The sequence below is a fragment of the Silurus meridionalis genome, chromosome 7 (genome assembly GCF_014805685.1).
Source record: "Silurus meridionalis isolate SWU-2019-XX chromosome 7, ASM1480568v1, whole genome shotgun sequence".
Taxonomy (NCBI): domain Eukaryota; kingdom Metazoa; phylum Chordata; class Actinopteri; order Siluriformes; family Siluridae; genus Silurus; species Silurus meridionalis.
In genome coordinates, this window is record NC_060890.1 from 8,689,486 (window position 1) to 8,707,383 (window position 17,898).

At 37.2% G+C, this 17,898-nt stretch overlaps 1 protein-coding gene across 2 annotated transcripts; it reads left to right on the forward strand.

The window, feature by feature from the left end:
• The first annotated feature begins 168 nt into the window (after positions 1-168).
• Positions 169-11,161, forward strand: kat7b (K(lysine) acetyltransferase 7b). Of its 2 annotated transcripts, XM_046854422.1 has the most exons (15): positions 170-381; positions 1,540-1,687; positions 4,174-4,419; positions 4,552-4,634; positions 4,726-4,809; positions 5,297-5,395; positions 5,484-5,594; positions 6,278-6,301; positions 6,839-7,030; positions 7,638-7,727; positions 7,845-7,985; positions 8,126-8,219; positions 9,090-9,236; positions 9,544-9,650; positions 10,350-11,161. In XM_046854422.1, exons 1-15 carry the CDS (start codon positions 367-369, stop codon positions 10,449-10,451), a joined length of 1,683 nt encoding a protein of 560 aa, XP_046710378.1. In that variant the 5' UTR covers positions 170-366; the 3' UTR covers positions 10,452-11,161. The 2 variants fall into 2 exon arrangements, with proteins under 2 accessions (XP_046710379.1, XP_046710378.1); XM_046854423.1 differs by lacking the exon at positions 6,278-6,301 and having other exon boundaries at positions 169-381.
• Positions 11,162-17,898: the final 6,737 nt, after the last annotated feature.

The following is a 17,898-nucleotide window of genomic DNA, read 5'->3' on the forward strand; positions in this document are numbered from 1 at the left end:
ACATAATTTAATTGATAATGCACTAACAATGTTTATTCAATCTGGTTGTATTTGTTAAACAAAAACAAACAAACAAAAAAAAAAACCGCACAATAATATAGCATATGGGTGAGCCGCCATCTTGTGGTGTAATTGTTTTTTACACTGTTTTGATCTCCATTTCCGGTTTTGGTCGGTTCCAACCGGAAAAGAGAATGTAGCGCGCGAGAGAGGCTGCTGTTGCTTAAACTACAGTTAGTGGAATTTGAAAGTCCTCGATTCAAATAAGAAAAGAAAAACATTTTGCAATAAAAAAGCGACAAATTAAGAAGGTAGACGTAATTATATGTGTCACTGAGAAGAAACCGGAATTATTTTACAGTCACAATGCCCAGAAGAAAGGTAAGAAAGGGTCAACGTTTTATTAGCTACAACGGCAAATATACGTGTTCACTGTTTAGGTGCACTACGTAGTGTACTAAGGAAACATCTCAAACGGCTATCTAGTGCCCTAAGCATTCTGTATGACTCTATTTCGGATTGAGCCGCAGCTAATACACCAGGACTTCCCTTTTGTGCTAGTATGACGCCTTTTCTCACTCGTATGTTATATTGTTATTTTCTTAACCTAGCTTTATTTTAAATTTATGAACATGCATCGTTAGAAGGATGGTGAATAGCATAATAATGTGTAAAGTTCAACTGTTTGTGCATTGCGCTAACATTGAAAACACGACTGTTGTGATGATAGCTAGCTATCATGGCGGATATGCTGGAGTCTTTTTTTTCTAGTGACTGTTATCAGGCTTGGCGTTTTGTTTCTGAGTAGTGTATCATGCTGTGTTGTAAACCAGGATAACGTTAAAGTTGTTTTGCAAGCTAAGCGCTAACATTACAGTCGGGCGTTGATGGCTACAGAGCGACTCTGAACCGTTTATGCGAAATGAATCAATTCCGCTGAACCGATTCGAAGCTTTGGATCACGTGACCAAGCTTACACAAACGAACGGTGTTTTTGATTATTGTACTGTAAACATTGTACACATTTTTGTATGTCAGAAGGTTAGACATGTTTTCATTTACATATACATACACACATTCACTATCGATCTATCTAATCTATCTAATCTATATAACACACACTGATCAGGCATAATATTATGACCACTGGCTGGTGTAGTGACCAATAATATAATTATTTTTAATCATAGCACCTGTTAGTCAGTGGGATAATAGGTTGCAAGTGAATAGTTTGTGCTCAAAGTTGATGTTAGAAGCTTGAAAAATGGGAAGCGTAAGGATTTGAGCTAATTTGACAAGGGACAAATTGTGATGTCTAGACGACTGGGTCAGAGCATCTCCAAAACTTCAGCTCTTGTGGGGTGTTCCCAGTCTGCAGTGCTCAGAAACTCAGAAGAAGCTCAGAAATCAAAAGTGGTCCAAAGAAGGAACTGTGTTGAATCGGCGACAGTGTCATGTGTGGCCAAGGTTCAAGAATGCGACTGGTCAACAAATGAGCTTTCTATCGATTTGACATTCTACTTTACTGTTTGCTTACAGAGAGCAGCCGGGAGCAGTTCTGATGGGACCGCAGACTCTGATGACTCCACTGAGCACGAGAAGACCGACAGCTCACACAGCGATGCAAATCCACGCAGCAATGCACGGTTAACCAGAGCTTCTGTCCGGCTTAGTCAGAGCTCGCAAGGTAAATTATCAATCTTAATTTGAGAAGGGTCACAACAGGGGTTGGCGATTTTATAATTTTTTCCCTCCCATGAGTGCAACTTGAGGTTTTAAAACAATTTATGCCACCACAAGTCTAACTAAACCTTTTATTTTTCATTTATTTATTTATTTATTTTTTATAGTTACCCACTTTGGTTTAGAATCACTGTCTGCTTTTCAGCCATGTGATCAGTAACGTGTATAAAAAGTAAGTGTGTGTGTGTGTGTGTGTGTGTGTGTGTAGGCAGATTATAATTCTTTTACATTTTACCTCAATACTTTTTGGCTTCTGTAGACCAGCTGGTGCTCTGACGCTGCTTTGTGTACTTTGTATAAAACCTTAAAACAGCTAATGACAGAAGCGGATGAAATTGAAAAAACAAATTCTAATCTATGATCAATCTCTCACTGCACAATACCTGTAAATGAACCCAAATGAGTTATTCTCTTTTTGTTTGCTTCCCATTCAAAATACAAAAATACAATCATGACATATAAATGTAAATGTAGCTTTTTTCTTCTTTTTTTTTAAAAATAACTTATTCCACACAAGCATCACATAAGCCCAGGCAAGTTAAAAGTAAAACTGTAGCATTTATCAGTCAGTGCAAAATTGTGAATGTAAACTTCATACTGTGGAATACAGATGTGTTTAGTGAGAAAGTGACTGCTGATGACAGATGTGCTGGACAGATGGAGGAGAATTTATTTGTGTGGGCGATGTGACAGTGCCTACTAGGGGACACACTCAGTTATGTAATAAATAGTTTACAATAAAAACATCTAAAGAGATTGCTGAAATTACTTAAATTGGGTTAAAAACCGTCCAACGCATTAATAAAAACTGGAAGGATAGTGGGGAACCACCGTCTTCAAGGAATAGATTTTTGGTAGAAAAAATCATGAATGGTTGTGATCGGCAATCACTTAATTGTTTGATGAAATCCTAAAAAAAACAACAACAGTAGAACTCACGGCTATGTTTATTAGTGAAATTAAGAGCTTTTCCAGAGACACGATGCGAAGGGAATTTAAAGGATTTGGACGAAACGGTTGTGTAGCCTTAAGAAAACATCAGTGACGCTATTCTGAAAAAAGGCTTCAATTTGCTAGGGAGCATAAATATTGGAACAGTATGATCATGTGGTCTGATGAGTCCAGATTTACCCTGTTCCAGAGTGATGGGTGCCTAGTGCCTACCGTACAAGCCTGTGGGGGCAGTGCTATGATCTGGGGTTGCTGCAGTTGGTCTGATGGCACGGCATATTCCAAGATGACAATGTCATGATCCATCATTCTCAAATTGTGAAAGAGTGGTTTGGGGAGCATGAGACATCATTTTCACACATGGATTGGCCACCACAGAGTCCAGACTTTAACCGAATTAAAGCCTGGAGAAGACTTTGCGCAGCGGTCCGACTCTCGCATTAACACTACAAGATCTTGGTGAAAAATTACTGCAACTCTGGACAGGAATAAATGTCGTAGCATTGCAGAAGCTTATCAAAACAAACGCATGCCGTAATCGAAACAGAAATGGCAGTGTATAAGTTCTATGGAAGGTTAAGTGTTTACCCTCACAGCACTTTTAAACCATCAAATCTGATAGGTGTTGAGGTGTTGATTAGTTTTTGTGTAACTGCAGCGTTGACAGTATTGTCAAGTTGAATCACAGGTTCATTTGTTGTAATGTGCCATTTTAAAGCAATTTGTTTTAGCAGTGTAGTAATTTGCCACCGATTACAAACTTGATTCATTAATGATCGCGTTATCATGCTTTCTAACTGTGTATATTTGCATTTAATGGTATTGAACATTAGTGGGAGGGGGTGTTGGTTCCTGTTTTCAGTTTTTATGATATACCATCTATACATGACTCGAGAACTTAGTGCTGTAATTATAACAGAAATAAACTTGATTCAAAGATGTTCCACAACATTAATTATGACTATTAATGGATAAAAAGAGACATTTATTCTGTAATAATTTAAAATCATGCAGTAGTATAAGAGAAAGCGAATCTTTGTTTATTATCACAGTAATTAGTGTTTCCGCATACCACCTGTTATAACAGACAGACAAAACCTGTTATTTGTATATATTATCTTATCTTATTATATGATCAACCTGTTATTGACAGGTTTATTTATTACTTCTCCATGTTTCTTCATTGCAGGGATGGGTTCAAACTGAAATACCTCTGCATGAATTTCCAGTCATGATTGATTTGATTTTGAAAGCGACTGTGAAACAGAAAAGCTTCTCCATTCCCAGTGAACATGTTTGACATGTCTGTTTGGAACAGTGGCATACTTTTAATGCCAGTCACCAGCTTGTGATCGTTACTGTGTAAACGGAAACATAAATTTTATCCTAAACAGCTCAAGGGATAACAACAAACTCCTACATGTATTGTATTGCTTTTAGTATGTGTAATTTGTCATTTTCACTGCCCTTTGATATTAGATGTACCAGCAGACTTGAAGCAAATAGCAGAGAGAGACGAATCACCACCCAGGACTCCAACAGGCAACGCTCCCTCATCCGAGTCTGACATTGACATCTCCAGTCCCAATGCATCCCACGATGAAGGAGCATCCAAAGACCACAAAGACTCAGGCAGCGATCCATCTCATAGGCCAAAGCGCCGCCGTTTCCATGAGAGCTATAACTTTAACATGAAATGCCCTACACCTGGATGCAACTCCTTGGGTAGGTAAATCTATAGCACTTACCTGGTGCCATGCAAGAAAACGCTGAATTGTTGTCCCGGTTTTTCTAGTATACCTAAATGCAGACCTTTTCTCACCTCGTTTTCTTACTTTCCCCACTTTCCTCTTACAGGACATTTAACCGGAAAGCACGAACGACACTTCTCCATATCCGGCTGTCCTCTTTACCATAACCTATCAGCTGACGAGTGCAAGGTTTAAACGTCCTACTAATATTGTATGCCTTTAATAAAGCTTGTATCTGTGGCTGGACAAGTTTTACACAATATTATTTTTCTGTGTTAAGGTGAAAGCTACAGAGCGGGAAAAACAAGACGAGGAAAGAAGTCAAACTCAGAATGAGGAAAATAGACATGCAACACGGCACCAGGTACACGATCTTCATACTATGGATTGAAGGTCTTGATTCATGCTATGAAATGAAAGTCCAATAATATTGTTTTTTTGTTTCAAAAACACGTTATTTAGAACAGGCTGCTTATACGCTTTCAGTGTAATCTCTTTATCCTGTGTTTGTTTAGGACCTGTGACTGTGTTAACATTGTAAACAAAATGTAAGAAAATGACACTAGGGGGCAAACATTGACCGTCACATCCTGCTGCTTTGTTCCGTCAAACTTTGGCATTTGCCCGAGGTTGGAATTTGGTTGATTAGTAGTTTGACAATAATTATTCTATTTTAGATTTTTTTCAACTTTCATACAAGAATAGAAATCATTGAATTTACACTGGATCATGAATATCAAAAGATCAAATACTCATTTGTAATCTGTTCTCTCCCAAAATATTCTCCAAGCTTTTTGTCATCACCACACTGGAATTTCTCAGTTGAGTTTGATTTTGTAATATCTACGCAGGCTCCTACGGCAAGGCAAGTAAAATATAAGGAAAAGGTTCAAGAATTGAGAAAGAAGAAGGATTCTGGACTGTCAAAAGAGCAGAAAGATAAGTACATGGTATAACACCTTTCTTTATTGGGATCTATAATATGATTGGACTGCTGTGTCCACCATATAGATTTAGAACTTGTTTCCTTTGTTTTAGGAACACAGGCAGACCCATGGAACAAATAGAGAGCCTCTGTTGGAGAACATCACAAGTGAATATGATCTTGAGCTGTTTAGAAAAGCCCAAGCAAGAGCATCGGAAGATCTGGTGAGAACATGTGACTATTTCAGAAACCTTGTTTTGAACTACTTTTGCATTCACGCTTGACTTGTTTATAATTCGCATGGATAAAACCGGATGGTGCTGATATTCTACAGCTGGAAATCCTGTACAGAGAAACACCTCCTCGTATTTTATATAAAACAATGGCATTCACGTGTGTGAGCATAAACTTGATTAGGGTTTCTTTGGCATTTTAGGCAAACTCAGATACTCAAATGGATTTTACTGTGCATTGCGTTTTTGTTAATTGCACATGCATAATTTAAAGTCTTATTACTTGTGTAACATAAGTGACTAAATATTGAAGAAACATTCTTGCACTGATTTACAAGTCAAGGGGGAAGGGTAATCTTATATTTCTTGACGTGCCTTTAAAAAAAAAAAAAGTGAGGGGGTGTGTTTGAAAGGGCACGTTTAGATGCAACCGATACAAGAGAAACATGACATGATGGGGCATGTTATAGTAAAATAACCCAATGCCGGGGTGGTGTGATACTGTCCAATAAGAAGCATGGTTAATGCCCGAGGCATGACTTAAAGCAGTTGAAGCTCGAGCAGAACAGTTTATACATTTACTGCGTATCTCTTGAACATCTGGCAGAATTTAAAAATAACATTTGTAAGATTGCACATCAAAGCCAAAATATTCTTGTCCATCTTGTTTCCAGGTCAGACCACAAGATATGATAAAGGTATAATTCATTTGTTCTTTTTTCTTTAAACCTTTCTGATGTTGTTGTGATCCATGTACATGAGTCCTTTGAGCTGAAAACTCTGACCCAGGCTTTATTTTGGTCTGAAGGTGACACGAGATTTTTTTTTTTTTATAATTCAAACACTAAATGTAATAAAAAGAGCACTAGATGTTAGAAAATCTGGCAAAAAAATGAATCCGGCTCACACATTAATAATGCTAACAGAATAAGTATATTTCACATCTTCCTCATGTGTGACGAGTAACATGATTTTATATTGTATTATAGGAACACTAGGAATCTATCGGCCAATAATATCAGCCGTCAATTTTTTATTTTTTTTTTACTTTTAGGAAATAATCACATATCAGTGACAACTTTGCTTTGATCAGACCTTAAAAAAATAGATAAAAGAAGAGTTTTCAGTACAATGTTTGATTTTTATTTGTTTATTTTTTATAAATACGTATAAATAAATGGTGGCTTCTTATTTCTCAGTTGTTGTTTTTTTTTTATTTTGTCTGATTTGTTCAGGAGAAGCTGCGCATGCAAGGTCAAATCACTGAAGGTAGTAACATGATAAAAAACATTCTGTTTGGTCGCTACGAGCTGGACACCTGGTACCATTCCCCTTACCCAGAAGAGTACGCTCGGCTTGGCCGTCTCTACGTCTGTGAGTTCTGCCTGAAGTACATGAAGAGCCAGACCATCCTACGCAGGCACATGGTAATAAAAAAATAATTGTTCTGTGCTAAACCATTGCCGTTTGGGTTCCAAATCAGCTGTGATATCTAGGATGAAATCACATCCAACACTACAAATAATGCTATAATGTTATATGCTTTAAGCTTCTGTTTTGTCTTGTCAACTTCGTATGGTTTAATGGGATGAGATAAAAAGGCATCCATATGAATACTGAATTCTGCCAATGAATGTAACGTTGAGTAAACAGTTTTTCCTTTCCTGAGTAAGTGTTCGAGTATGTAAGTATTGGCCCCGGAAAACACTTGAACAAATGTACATTGAATTTCAGGGGCATACAGTAATATAGTTTGGGTTAAATTGACATTGTTCAGAACGTGCTGAAGTGTAGAGTGGTATTCAGTTTACACATTCAAATAGCGATTTTAGCCAGAGAAAGTTCATTCACCCGACTCTTTGCAGTACTCGTTGCCTCGAGGTATGGCAAGTCAAGCCATGCCATGTGAAATCCAACCTGAAATATCTCTCCCGAATTTCAGACAGTTATCCCTCCCTATTATTACGCTACACGTTAAGCTTAGTGAGCAGCTTGCTCTCTTTCTCGCTTCTAATCTGTTTGCGAACCCCACAGGCCAAATGTGTGTGGAAACACCCTCCCGGAGACGAGGTTTACCGAAAAGGAGCCATCTCAGTGTTCGAGGTGGATGGGAAAAAAAACAAGGTAATAGCTCCTCATTACAGAATTTCGCATCTGCCGCGTAGGGATTTTATTGGAGATCAAACACATGCTTTAAGTCATGTGCCCTAACAAAATAACATTTTACCTTCCTCTTGCTAGATCTATTGCCAGAACCTGTGTTTGCTGGCTAAGCTGTTTCTGGACCATAAGACTCTGTACTATGATGTTGAGCCCTTCCTCTTTTATGTCATGACGGAGGCTGACAACACAGGATGCCATCTTGTGGGATATTTTTCAAAGGTATGAAGGTCCCAATAGATTGATATGCTGCCTGCTTTGCTGGTCGCATAAGCAGCGTTCATGCATGGATTTCATTGATTTCTAATTGCAAGGATTTTGCTAAAGCTGCTGTGTTTTTGTTTTGTTTTGTTTTGTTGCAGGAGAAAAACTCCTTCCTGAACTACAATGTGTCCTGCATTCTCACCATGCCACAATACATGAGACAAGGCTATGGCAAGATGCTGATTGATTTTAGTAAGTTCTCAAACTCGTCTGTCAGTTATAACTTAGTCACACCACACTGTATAATGGCTGGCATTTTGAAGATGAAGATGCAGACCACTGGATCACTGTGTGTGCTACATTAAGATGTACTACACTACACTGCATACACCAAACAGGTGTAATATTATGACCAGTGAGCGAATAACACTGATTATCTCCTAATCCTGGCACCTGTTATTGGGTGGGATTTATGATGCAGCAAGTGAACATCTTGTCCCCAAGTTGATGTGTTAGAAGCAGCAAAATCAGCATGCGTAAGGATTTGAGCGAGTTTTAACAAGTTCCAAATTGTGACGTCTAGACGACTGGGTTAGAGCATCTCCAAAACTGCAGCTCTTGTGGGGTGTTCCAGGTCTGCAGTGGTCAGTTTTTATCAAAAGTGGTGATTAACCGACGACGGGGTCATGGGCGACCAATGTTCATTGGAGACCAAAGGCTGGCCCGTGTGGTCCAATCCAACAAACGAGCTCCTGGAGCTCAAATTAGTGAATTAGTTAATGCTGGTAATACTCGATTGGTCAGGACTGTTTTGGAAGCAAAAGGGGGGACCAACACAATATTAGGCAGGTGGTCATAAATGTATGCCTGATTGGTGGCTGTGAAGTTATGCCTGGTTGTTGTAGAGCTCCACTATAGTACCTCACTACATTACAGGACAATGAGGAAGGTTATCTTGGCAGCATTTATTGTAAACATTAGGAAAAATTGTGTTTTATAATGACCTTTATTTAAATTACCTTTTTTTAATTTTTAATAATAAAGGCTATGACTTGTTGCTATCCAGAAATGTCATGTTTAACCAAAGTTGTTTTTTTCTAAACGCATGTTTGTTTGCTGTAGGTTATCTGCTGTCGAAGGTGGAGGAGAAGGTGGGGTCCCCTGAAAGGCCGCTTTCTGACTTGGGCCTCATCAGCTACCGCAGCTACTGGAAGGAAGTCCTGCTGCGCTACATGTACAACTTTCAGGGCAAAGAGATCTCCATTAAAGGTAAGAACAGCAGAGTGGTTGGCCTTAGACAAAACCTCAGAGTCTCAGCTGCAGGCTGGCACTAATGCACACAGTCAGGGGTCAGGGTACCGTTTTTTTTTTTACTTATTCAGACAGGGAAAGATACATGTTTTAGAGGCAATTCATGTCTCTAGTGCATAGGTTCCAAAAATCAAGCTCTGGATTTGACAAGAGCGCAAATAGTACAAAATAAATAAAGAAAAAGTACAGGAACGCCACTGTGTGCTCTGTGAATGGCTCTCTAACACAAGTTCTGAAATTGTATGCATTTTTCTTTTCTATGCAGAAATCAGCCAAGAGACCGCTGTGAACCCAGTGGACATCGTCAGCACTCTGCAGTCTCTACAGATGCTGAAGTACTGGAAGGGGAAACACTTGGTTCTAAAGCGACAGGTACATACATACACACACGTTTAGTTTTATGCTGATTAATGTTATTAGTGTTATTAGGATATTAGTGGTGGGTGATACGGGGAAAAAAAGGGGGGGTAGAGGTAGAGTTCTACCTCCAGACTCGCACGAATTGCATTTCGTAATGTTCTACATGCCAGCCAGTCATCACCAATAAACAGCCCCGTGATCTGTATCCACATTGTTTGCACCATACCTCAGTATGGTGTGTCTAATGCAGCAGAGATTCATGCAGAGAGTAATCAAAGTAAGTAGGACACTACAGGTCTACTGTACTTTCATTGTTCAAAGTGTCTAAACATTCTAACACACTAGAAAGTAATCAGTTAATTAGTGTATATTAGCTTTAGTTATTACAATCATTAGCTAGCTGTGCTCTTTTTAAACAGGTCAGCTAACAGACTGTAGGACGTTTTTGTGGTTTTATATATATATATTTTTTAATAATGTCTTTAATACTGTTTGCTGATTGAATACCTCGTTTAGAGAAAATGTCAGTTCCTAAGAATTTAAACCACATGGAGAATATCGTGCAAGAAAGAAAGGTCATTATGTTTTCTTTCGATATAATGACAGTGTCTTTAAGCAATGCATCATATATAATTTACTTTCATTCCTCAAGTTTTTTTTCTCATGTGTACACAATGACTGTAAAATGTTCCTGGATGTCTGCCATCACAGGACCTGATAGATGATTGGAAAGCGAAAGAGACCAAACGAGGCACCAGCAACAGGACCATTGACCCCAGTTCACTGAAATGGACCCCTCCCAAAGGAACCTAAGAAGTCCAACCGACTAGCCTTTTTCTCCAATCTCAGTCTTTGATGCACTTCAGCATCTTTTCCAATGAATTCACAGCGTTCATTGTCTTTTTGGTCTCTGTGTGGCCTTTGTACTTCTATCCCTGCAGTGATTTATTATTATTATTGTTTTTGTTCTTGTGCAGCTGTAATTATAATACAGATCGTCTCTTTTAAGCTTCAATTTCAGCGTTTCAAAGGATGACATTTGACATTGAGAAGATACACCCACTGCTCAGAGTGTTTATTTCCTTCACACCACAATATTCAAATCTCCTGGCCTTGATAAACCGGCTCAGTTCTTAGGGAACTAAACTTTACATTAAGGTAAAAATCGGGTTGGGCCAGTCACTTTCAAAGCATACGCATCACTACAAAGTATTTCTGCAGCTCTCACACCCAGGTCTGATGAAGGCTTTGATAATTAACTGAATATTTCAGTCGTGTTTTTATATAACTGATGACACACTGTTCTGACAGCTATACATTACGGGTGCCTCCCTCGACGGGAATTCGACACCTATGTTATAGGTTGACTAACTGCACTAGGTTAAATGCCAATTTCAGTAGAATTACCATGCAAGCAGTAATTTAATTTTTATTTTCTCAGTAAGCTCACTGCATTTTTTTTTCATTTCTTATATATAAGTCTTGCTCAAATCTCAAATTAAAGAAACATTGAAAAGTGCAAATTTTTCATTCTTGTATTTTATTTGTATTGTGGAATAATTACTGTTTTTTTCACACTTCCAGGCTTAATTTACACGTTAAAGGATGCTTTGCGCTTTCTTTAAATATGAAAAACGCTCTCGCGCCGTATCGGGGCAGTCAGTAATACTGAAGATTGCCCCATTCTTCTTGCAAATCTGTAAAAAAAAAAAAAAAGAAAAAGGTCAGATGCTTTGCCGTAACACTTTGGTATTGTTGCTTATACTATATTAGTTAAAGATTTGTGAATTAGTTTGAAATGCTGCACCTGATTGCTTATCTGATTGCATAGCTGTACTCGTCTCATATGGGATTATTTTCGTGTATGTATCTGCAAAAAAAACAAATGTTTCAAGAATCGAGTTGACTTTATGGAACGTAGTTTATAGGTTTTATATGTACCTTAAAATCACATTCCTTTTTTTTTTTTTTTTTTTTGAGGGGGGATTTTTCACCAGATTTCACATCAGTTTGAAAAGAAAGTCATTAAAGGGTAACAAAACCAGAGATTTCTTTTAATGATTGTCTATTTCTTGCATTCGAATGACTAGAAAAACATCTTTCACGATGCGTATTTCTTTTTTTTAGGCGTTATGTTTAGCTCACATTTTTTGGACCTCACATGGCATCTCCTTAATTATGAGCCCCATAATTAACTTTAAATAAGTGGCTCTGCATTTATCATGCTTACATTGTTTAACCAGTTACTCTTTTTTGACATAGCTACCATTATGCATCATGTACAGATGACGTAAGGGTGAGACTTAAAGACATCAGCTACAAATCAAGAGCGTGTCAGGTGATTGATCATGAATTACATAAAATGTGCACCTCAACAGCACCACCATTTACCTCCTTGTAATGATCTACCCATGAGTCCAACAAACTTCTCTCCTTTGTTTCCTGTACGGACGGCAAAAAAAGAATACGTATCTTGAATAATAATCATCCAAGAGACCATAATATTTAGTTATGGTTTCTATACATATTGTCTACTTTATTGTGTTTGACTAAAAGGTTTAATAGGTACTCACTTTTCTGACCCAATCTCCTACGCTGAGGAACATCTATGGAAATATGCCATGAAAAAACAGTTGCATCCTTAATTTTAACATGTATATTGTATATGTATATTCTTGTTGTACATCCACAAATTGTATGTGGCAATTTATTTTCTAATAAACATTTTTATTCGAAATCAAGTAAACAAATTCTCACCAGCACGTTTTCCCATTAGACCATAGAACTGGTGCGCCTTGGATCTCTTGATTAGATTTGCCACTTCGCCTGCTAATGTGTCCACCAAAGGTTTGTCCTAGAAACCATAAATACAATGTGTTTTCAGCCAAATCATACTGTCAGGAATGATTCAAATTCTATTTTTCTTAATTGGATTTTCTGATTTGCTTTTTTTTAAGCCTGTATTGTAATTACTATATTACAGCAGTTGATTTTGATAATTTATTAATATTTGTTGTTACATTGTCAGCTTTGTATAATTACAGCCCAGTTCTTATTGATTGGCTTTAATAATAGAAACTAGAATTAACATATCCTGAGGAAAATGTGGAAATAAAATTGTGTGTATATATATGTACACACACAATAGATATCTAATCTCCATAATTGCAGAGAAATATCCTAGTTGTACTTACCTCCCAGTTCTTGGAAATCCAGTGTTCCTTATTAAGAGTAAAAGACATTCCTTGAGCAGTGCATCCAAGGACACTCACGGTGATGATTACAGCCAGCAGTCTCCAAATTTCCATTATCAAAAGAAAATAAAAATTTACTTAATTAAACTTTACCAATTGGTGAACTTCCCGAACTGACAGAAATATGGTTGAATTTGATTTTTTAAGAATTCAATTCAGTGCTAGTGTGGTATTTATTTATTTGTTTGTTTTCTGATTTATTTCCGAGGGGGGGAGGATGTGGTGAAGTCTGCAGTCTTTCTCTGGTCCTTCAAATAGTGCTTGGTGCATTTATACACATAGGACTGCCAACCCCCTCCCAGCTGCACCAAAATGACCCTCTTTACCCCCCTCCTTTGCCATAATGCGAATCAGTTTAATAGAAATGCCACTTACATGAAGTGGCTCATATCCTCTTGGCAAGTTTTGAATCAGCCCTCTTCTTTTTTTTTTCCTCCAATCAAATCCTGATATACAGTTTCTGTATATGGTTTCGTGATGTAAAAAAAATGGTCATAAATCCATTGATTAGGATTATTGCTGTGCGTGAATTTGACATATCCATAACAGCAGACTTATGTATGTACTGTGTACATACATACAAGGCTATTATGCGCTATAATGCTCAGGAACTCATGTAAATCCTAAATACACATACTAATGTGTAACTTTTAGATATTTACATATACATTGTCTTTTAGATCACATACAGTGATGAGTGTACAGTTTTGGTTGTTTGATATGCACCTATCAGGCATAATGTTATGACCGGTAAAATGAATAATACTGATTATCTCTTTATCATGGCACTGGTTAGTGGGTGGCAGCAAATTATATAAGGCAGCAAATGAGCATTTTGTCCTTAAAGTCGATGTGTTAAAAGCAGGAAAAATGGGCAAGAGTAAGGATTTTAGCGCAGTTGACAATGGTTAAATTGAAAGTGATGTCTAGACGACTTGGTCTGAGCATCTCCAAAACTGCAGCTCTTGTGGGATGTTCCCTCTCTGCAGTGGTCAGTTTCTATCAAAAGTGGTCCAAAGTAGGAACAGTGGTGAATCGATGACAGGGTCATGGGCGGCCAAGAGCTCATTCATGCACTTGGGAAGCGAAGGCTTGCCCTTGTGGTCCGAAAAGACAAACAAGCTACTGTAGCTCAAATTGCTAAAGAAGGTAATGCTGTTAATGCTCAACAGATCAGGACTATTTTGGCAGCAAAAGGGGACCAAAACAATATATGGCAGATAGCCATATAGTTATGCCTGTTCGTTGTACTTCTAGTGCATGCTGTATAGCCAGTTCTTATGTATACACATAACATTCATTGAATTTGTATTTTGAAATCTAAGCAACAAAAAATAAACAAGAGCAAAAGGAACCAGGGTGGATGGGGGAGTATTCAGATCCCAGAAATTACAAAGATGCAAGGCTTTTGACACTCGGCTACGAAAAACGTCTACGATAAGTAAATGTAATTAACAATATTGTGGTTAAAATTTAGCCCTATTCCACCATCTAAATTATATTTAGTAATAAGGATCCCTTTGAGTTTTAAGAGCATTTTTACTTACTTGTTTTTTGTACTTTTTTTATTCCAATACATTTTAGAAAACAGTATAGCAAGTAACATACTTCAAAATAGTCTTCTTCTTCTTTTCAAAGTAGTATAATGCAGAAATACAGCACTTGTGAGAGTTTGTGTGGAGAAAAGGACTCAGTGTGTGTCTGTTTTAACAGGAAAAACTGTCCTTGTGCTCATTCAGACACAAGGGTCTTAGTAAAGTCAAGTGCTGATGTAGGTGAGATGAGGAGACCTGGGGCGCTGTCAGTGTTCCAGTTCATCCCAAAGGTGTTCAGTAGGACTGAGGTCAAAGCTCTACAGCAGGCCACTCAAGATCTTCCTTTTCAATCATGTAAAGCATATTTTCATGGAGATGGTTTTGTGCACAGGGGCATTTTCATGCTGAAGCAGGTTTGGGTCTCATAGTCCACATGAAGAAAAAATATAATGTTACAGCACCAAAACAGATCCTCTGCAGTTGTGTTTGGGGAAGAGCCACATATAGCTGGAAAGATCAGGTCCCGAGTCTTTGTCTATGGATCTCTGAATCACAGAGGATTTTACTTTTCACGGAAATTCAGGTGCTTAATTTCAGAAAATTGCAAAATGATCTATAAGCTTGGAAGTAGTCAAATTTAACTGTTTTTATTCAATAATATTGAATACAATTCCATGATTAGATATGTTACACATATTTGTCCATATTAGTTGCGAGATCTTAACTTGGTAAAAAAAATCTGCCATGTTGGTGAATGTTTTGCATACATTTTCTAGCATTTCCCCTAAAACACCCATTACTAATACTAGGTCCTATTTATTATCACAAGATCCCATTTACCCAATAAATGATTCTGAATTATTCATTATGTTCCATTGAGCAACGCAGCTGTACCTGTCAATGGTAGCATTTGGCCGTGACCAAGTATTTACTTTCTGAATCCTCAGCACATTAGTCACTGACTTATTCATAAGCTTTTAAGCTTCCTGTTTGTCAAGCATAAATTAAAAGCGATCAAGCTCGCTGTGATTCTTGAAGTAAGTGGTTTCTTGCTGTCTTGAGAGAATTTTAGTAAACATTTCCTCCTGCTGCAGTTGGGGAACAGCCAACCGATCTTCTGCTTTAAGAACATAGTGGCTTTGCAGTTCCTATAATGAGATTCAATAATATTAAAGGTGCAGTAATTCAGATGTAGTTCAAAAGACAAATTAGCATCGATGGTCTTATTAAAAGTCTTGCTATTCATTCTGCATTCTTTCTTTTGATACTTTTTAATGGCATCACCTGCAGAAGGGCATTTCTTTTGCTTGTTTCTAGACTAGACTTTTAAAGGCGTGAACAGTCTTTTGAAGAGCGGAGAATTGGGTTATATAAGGTTGCTGCCGTAGTCGAGTGGCTCTGATGAGCCTTTATCATGCGCCTGATTACTTGTTCGCAGAAGTGATGAGGGATGGAGACTTAATTAAGCATAAGAGAGGGTCTAACTATCTTACTGTACCTTAAGATGAAAAAAGGAAATGCTTAGCCTGTTTAAATGAAAGGGGAAAATGTATTTCTGTGGGAAATATGGTATGTTTAGTTAGTTAGCAGTTGGTATGTTCAGTTAGTTAGAGGTGGATACAAGTACAAATCCCCTGCTTAAATATTACACCACTCAAAAAGCACTTATTTTACATTTCAACTTGAGTAAAAATAAAAATATTTGCATTTATAATTTTTGATGAAACATAAGCATTAATTTTGCATAAATCATACAGATTTATGAGAAATGTGTTTGAAATGTAATTGTTTTAGGTTGATGGATGTCTTATGGCCTCTAATGAGAACCTGAGGTTACACTTGTGGTCATGTAACAGGTTCTTGTTTATTCATTGGTAGCATTAAATAGCAAAGAAATTCATTATTTTATTTTTTTTATGTAGAGGAGTGAAAAGTAAACGATTTCACAGAAACATCTGTGTGATATGCTTCAATGGACCACTTCTCGGGGTCAATCTGGATAATGTTATCTGGCTATCTGGCTAATGTAAATGGTAAAGCAAATCTTTTGTCTAGTATCTGTAATGAAAGGAAGAAAAAAAGATCTTATTTATTGCATGACTCTACCGTCTGAAATGTTATTGTGATTTTTTTCCTAATTTTTTGTTGTTGCTGCTGTTGTTTTCTCTTCAATCATATAAAACGTTTTCCGAGAAACAAGTTGTCCGTTGTCATAGTGCAAAGTTTTTTTTTGTTTTCCCGATGACTAACCTATTGGGGTATTGCGAAATTGCCGCCCATTGAAATCGAGATGACACGTACGGCATAGTGTTCTTTGATCTTGGCACAGGTGCTTAACAAAGCCAGAAACCAATTTTCAGTAATTTCACCTGAACACCACTTGTGCGCTCGCGAGCACGCCGAGGTCTAACGTTGAGTGCTGAATCAAAAGGAATCAGAAGCTCTACATTTGCATGTAAAAACGGCCTATTTCAAAAGGGCTCCCACAGAGCTGACACCATATTACCATCTCATATACAGCAGTGTGGTAGTTTCAGACTCTGGCTTACTGTAATGCCGTAGGGAAGCTTTTATATTGTTTTATTTAACATCACGTTGTGTGTATATTTGCAGATTGATATGATTTACCATATCCTGCTGTGGAGGGATTCTGGGTTTTGGTTAAGAAGATTGGTTAATTAATAATGATTATTAACTTTAATGTCCAGTTCTGGTAAATTGCCTTTTGGCTTTATGATAAAGACGACAAATAACAAAGGAGCTTGTTCTCAAATGCAGTGAGCAATTAGATAGAATTAAACACACTTTGAAACCTGAATTGAAAATTTCATCCATTAGGTAGAAAATATGTAGATAATAGGTAGAAAAGTTTACACACCCCTTTTACATTGATAGGGTTTTTGTGTTGTTTTGTGATGTACGTTTTCGTAATGTAATAAATGAATGAAATAATAATTATAAAACGTCATTACAGTGTCTAAAAATAAGTGAAATATAGCCTGAAACATCTTCAAGAATAATTGTCATCATTGAAACGATTACCATTATCCCCAAATGCATTAAAATGTACAGAGATCTAGAAAATCCAAATGTAGTGGTGTGTAAACTGATGCAACCAGGTTATTGTGTGTTTTTTTCAGACTGCACTTAGTTTACTTTGGATGCATGTGATTTCACATTGTAGACTGAAAATTATTTTTCTTGTGGTGAAATGAGGAACAACTTTCACACAGTATGAGTCTTTCCACATCAAACAAAAAATGATGAATTGATTATTAATAGCTTTTTTAATTACTGAATGTTAAGACCTACAGTCCTCGGATGGAGAAAGAGAAACTTGAAAACATTTTTGGCTAATGTGTATAATTCTACACACTTTGTATGAAGTATAAACATCCCATAATAAAAATTTTTAAGTATACTAATATAATTATATAAATATATTCTCTCATTATTATTATTATTATTATT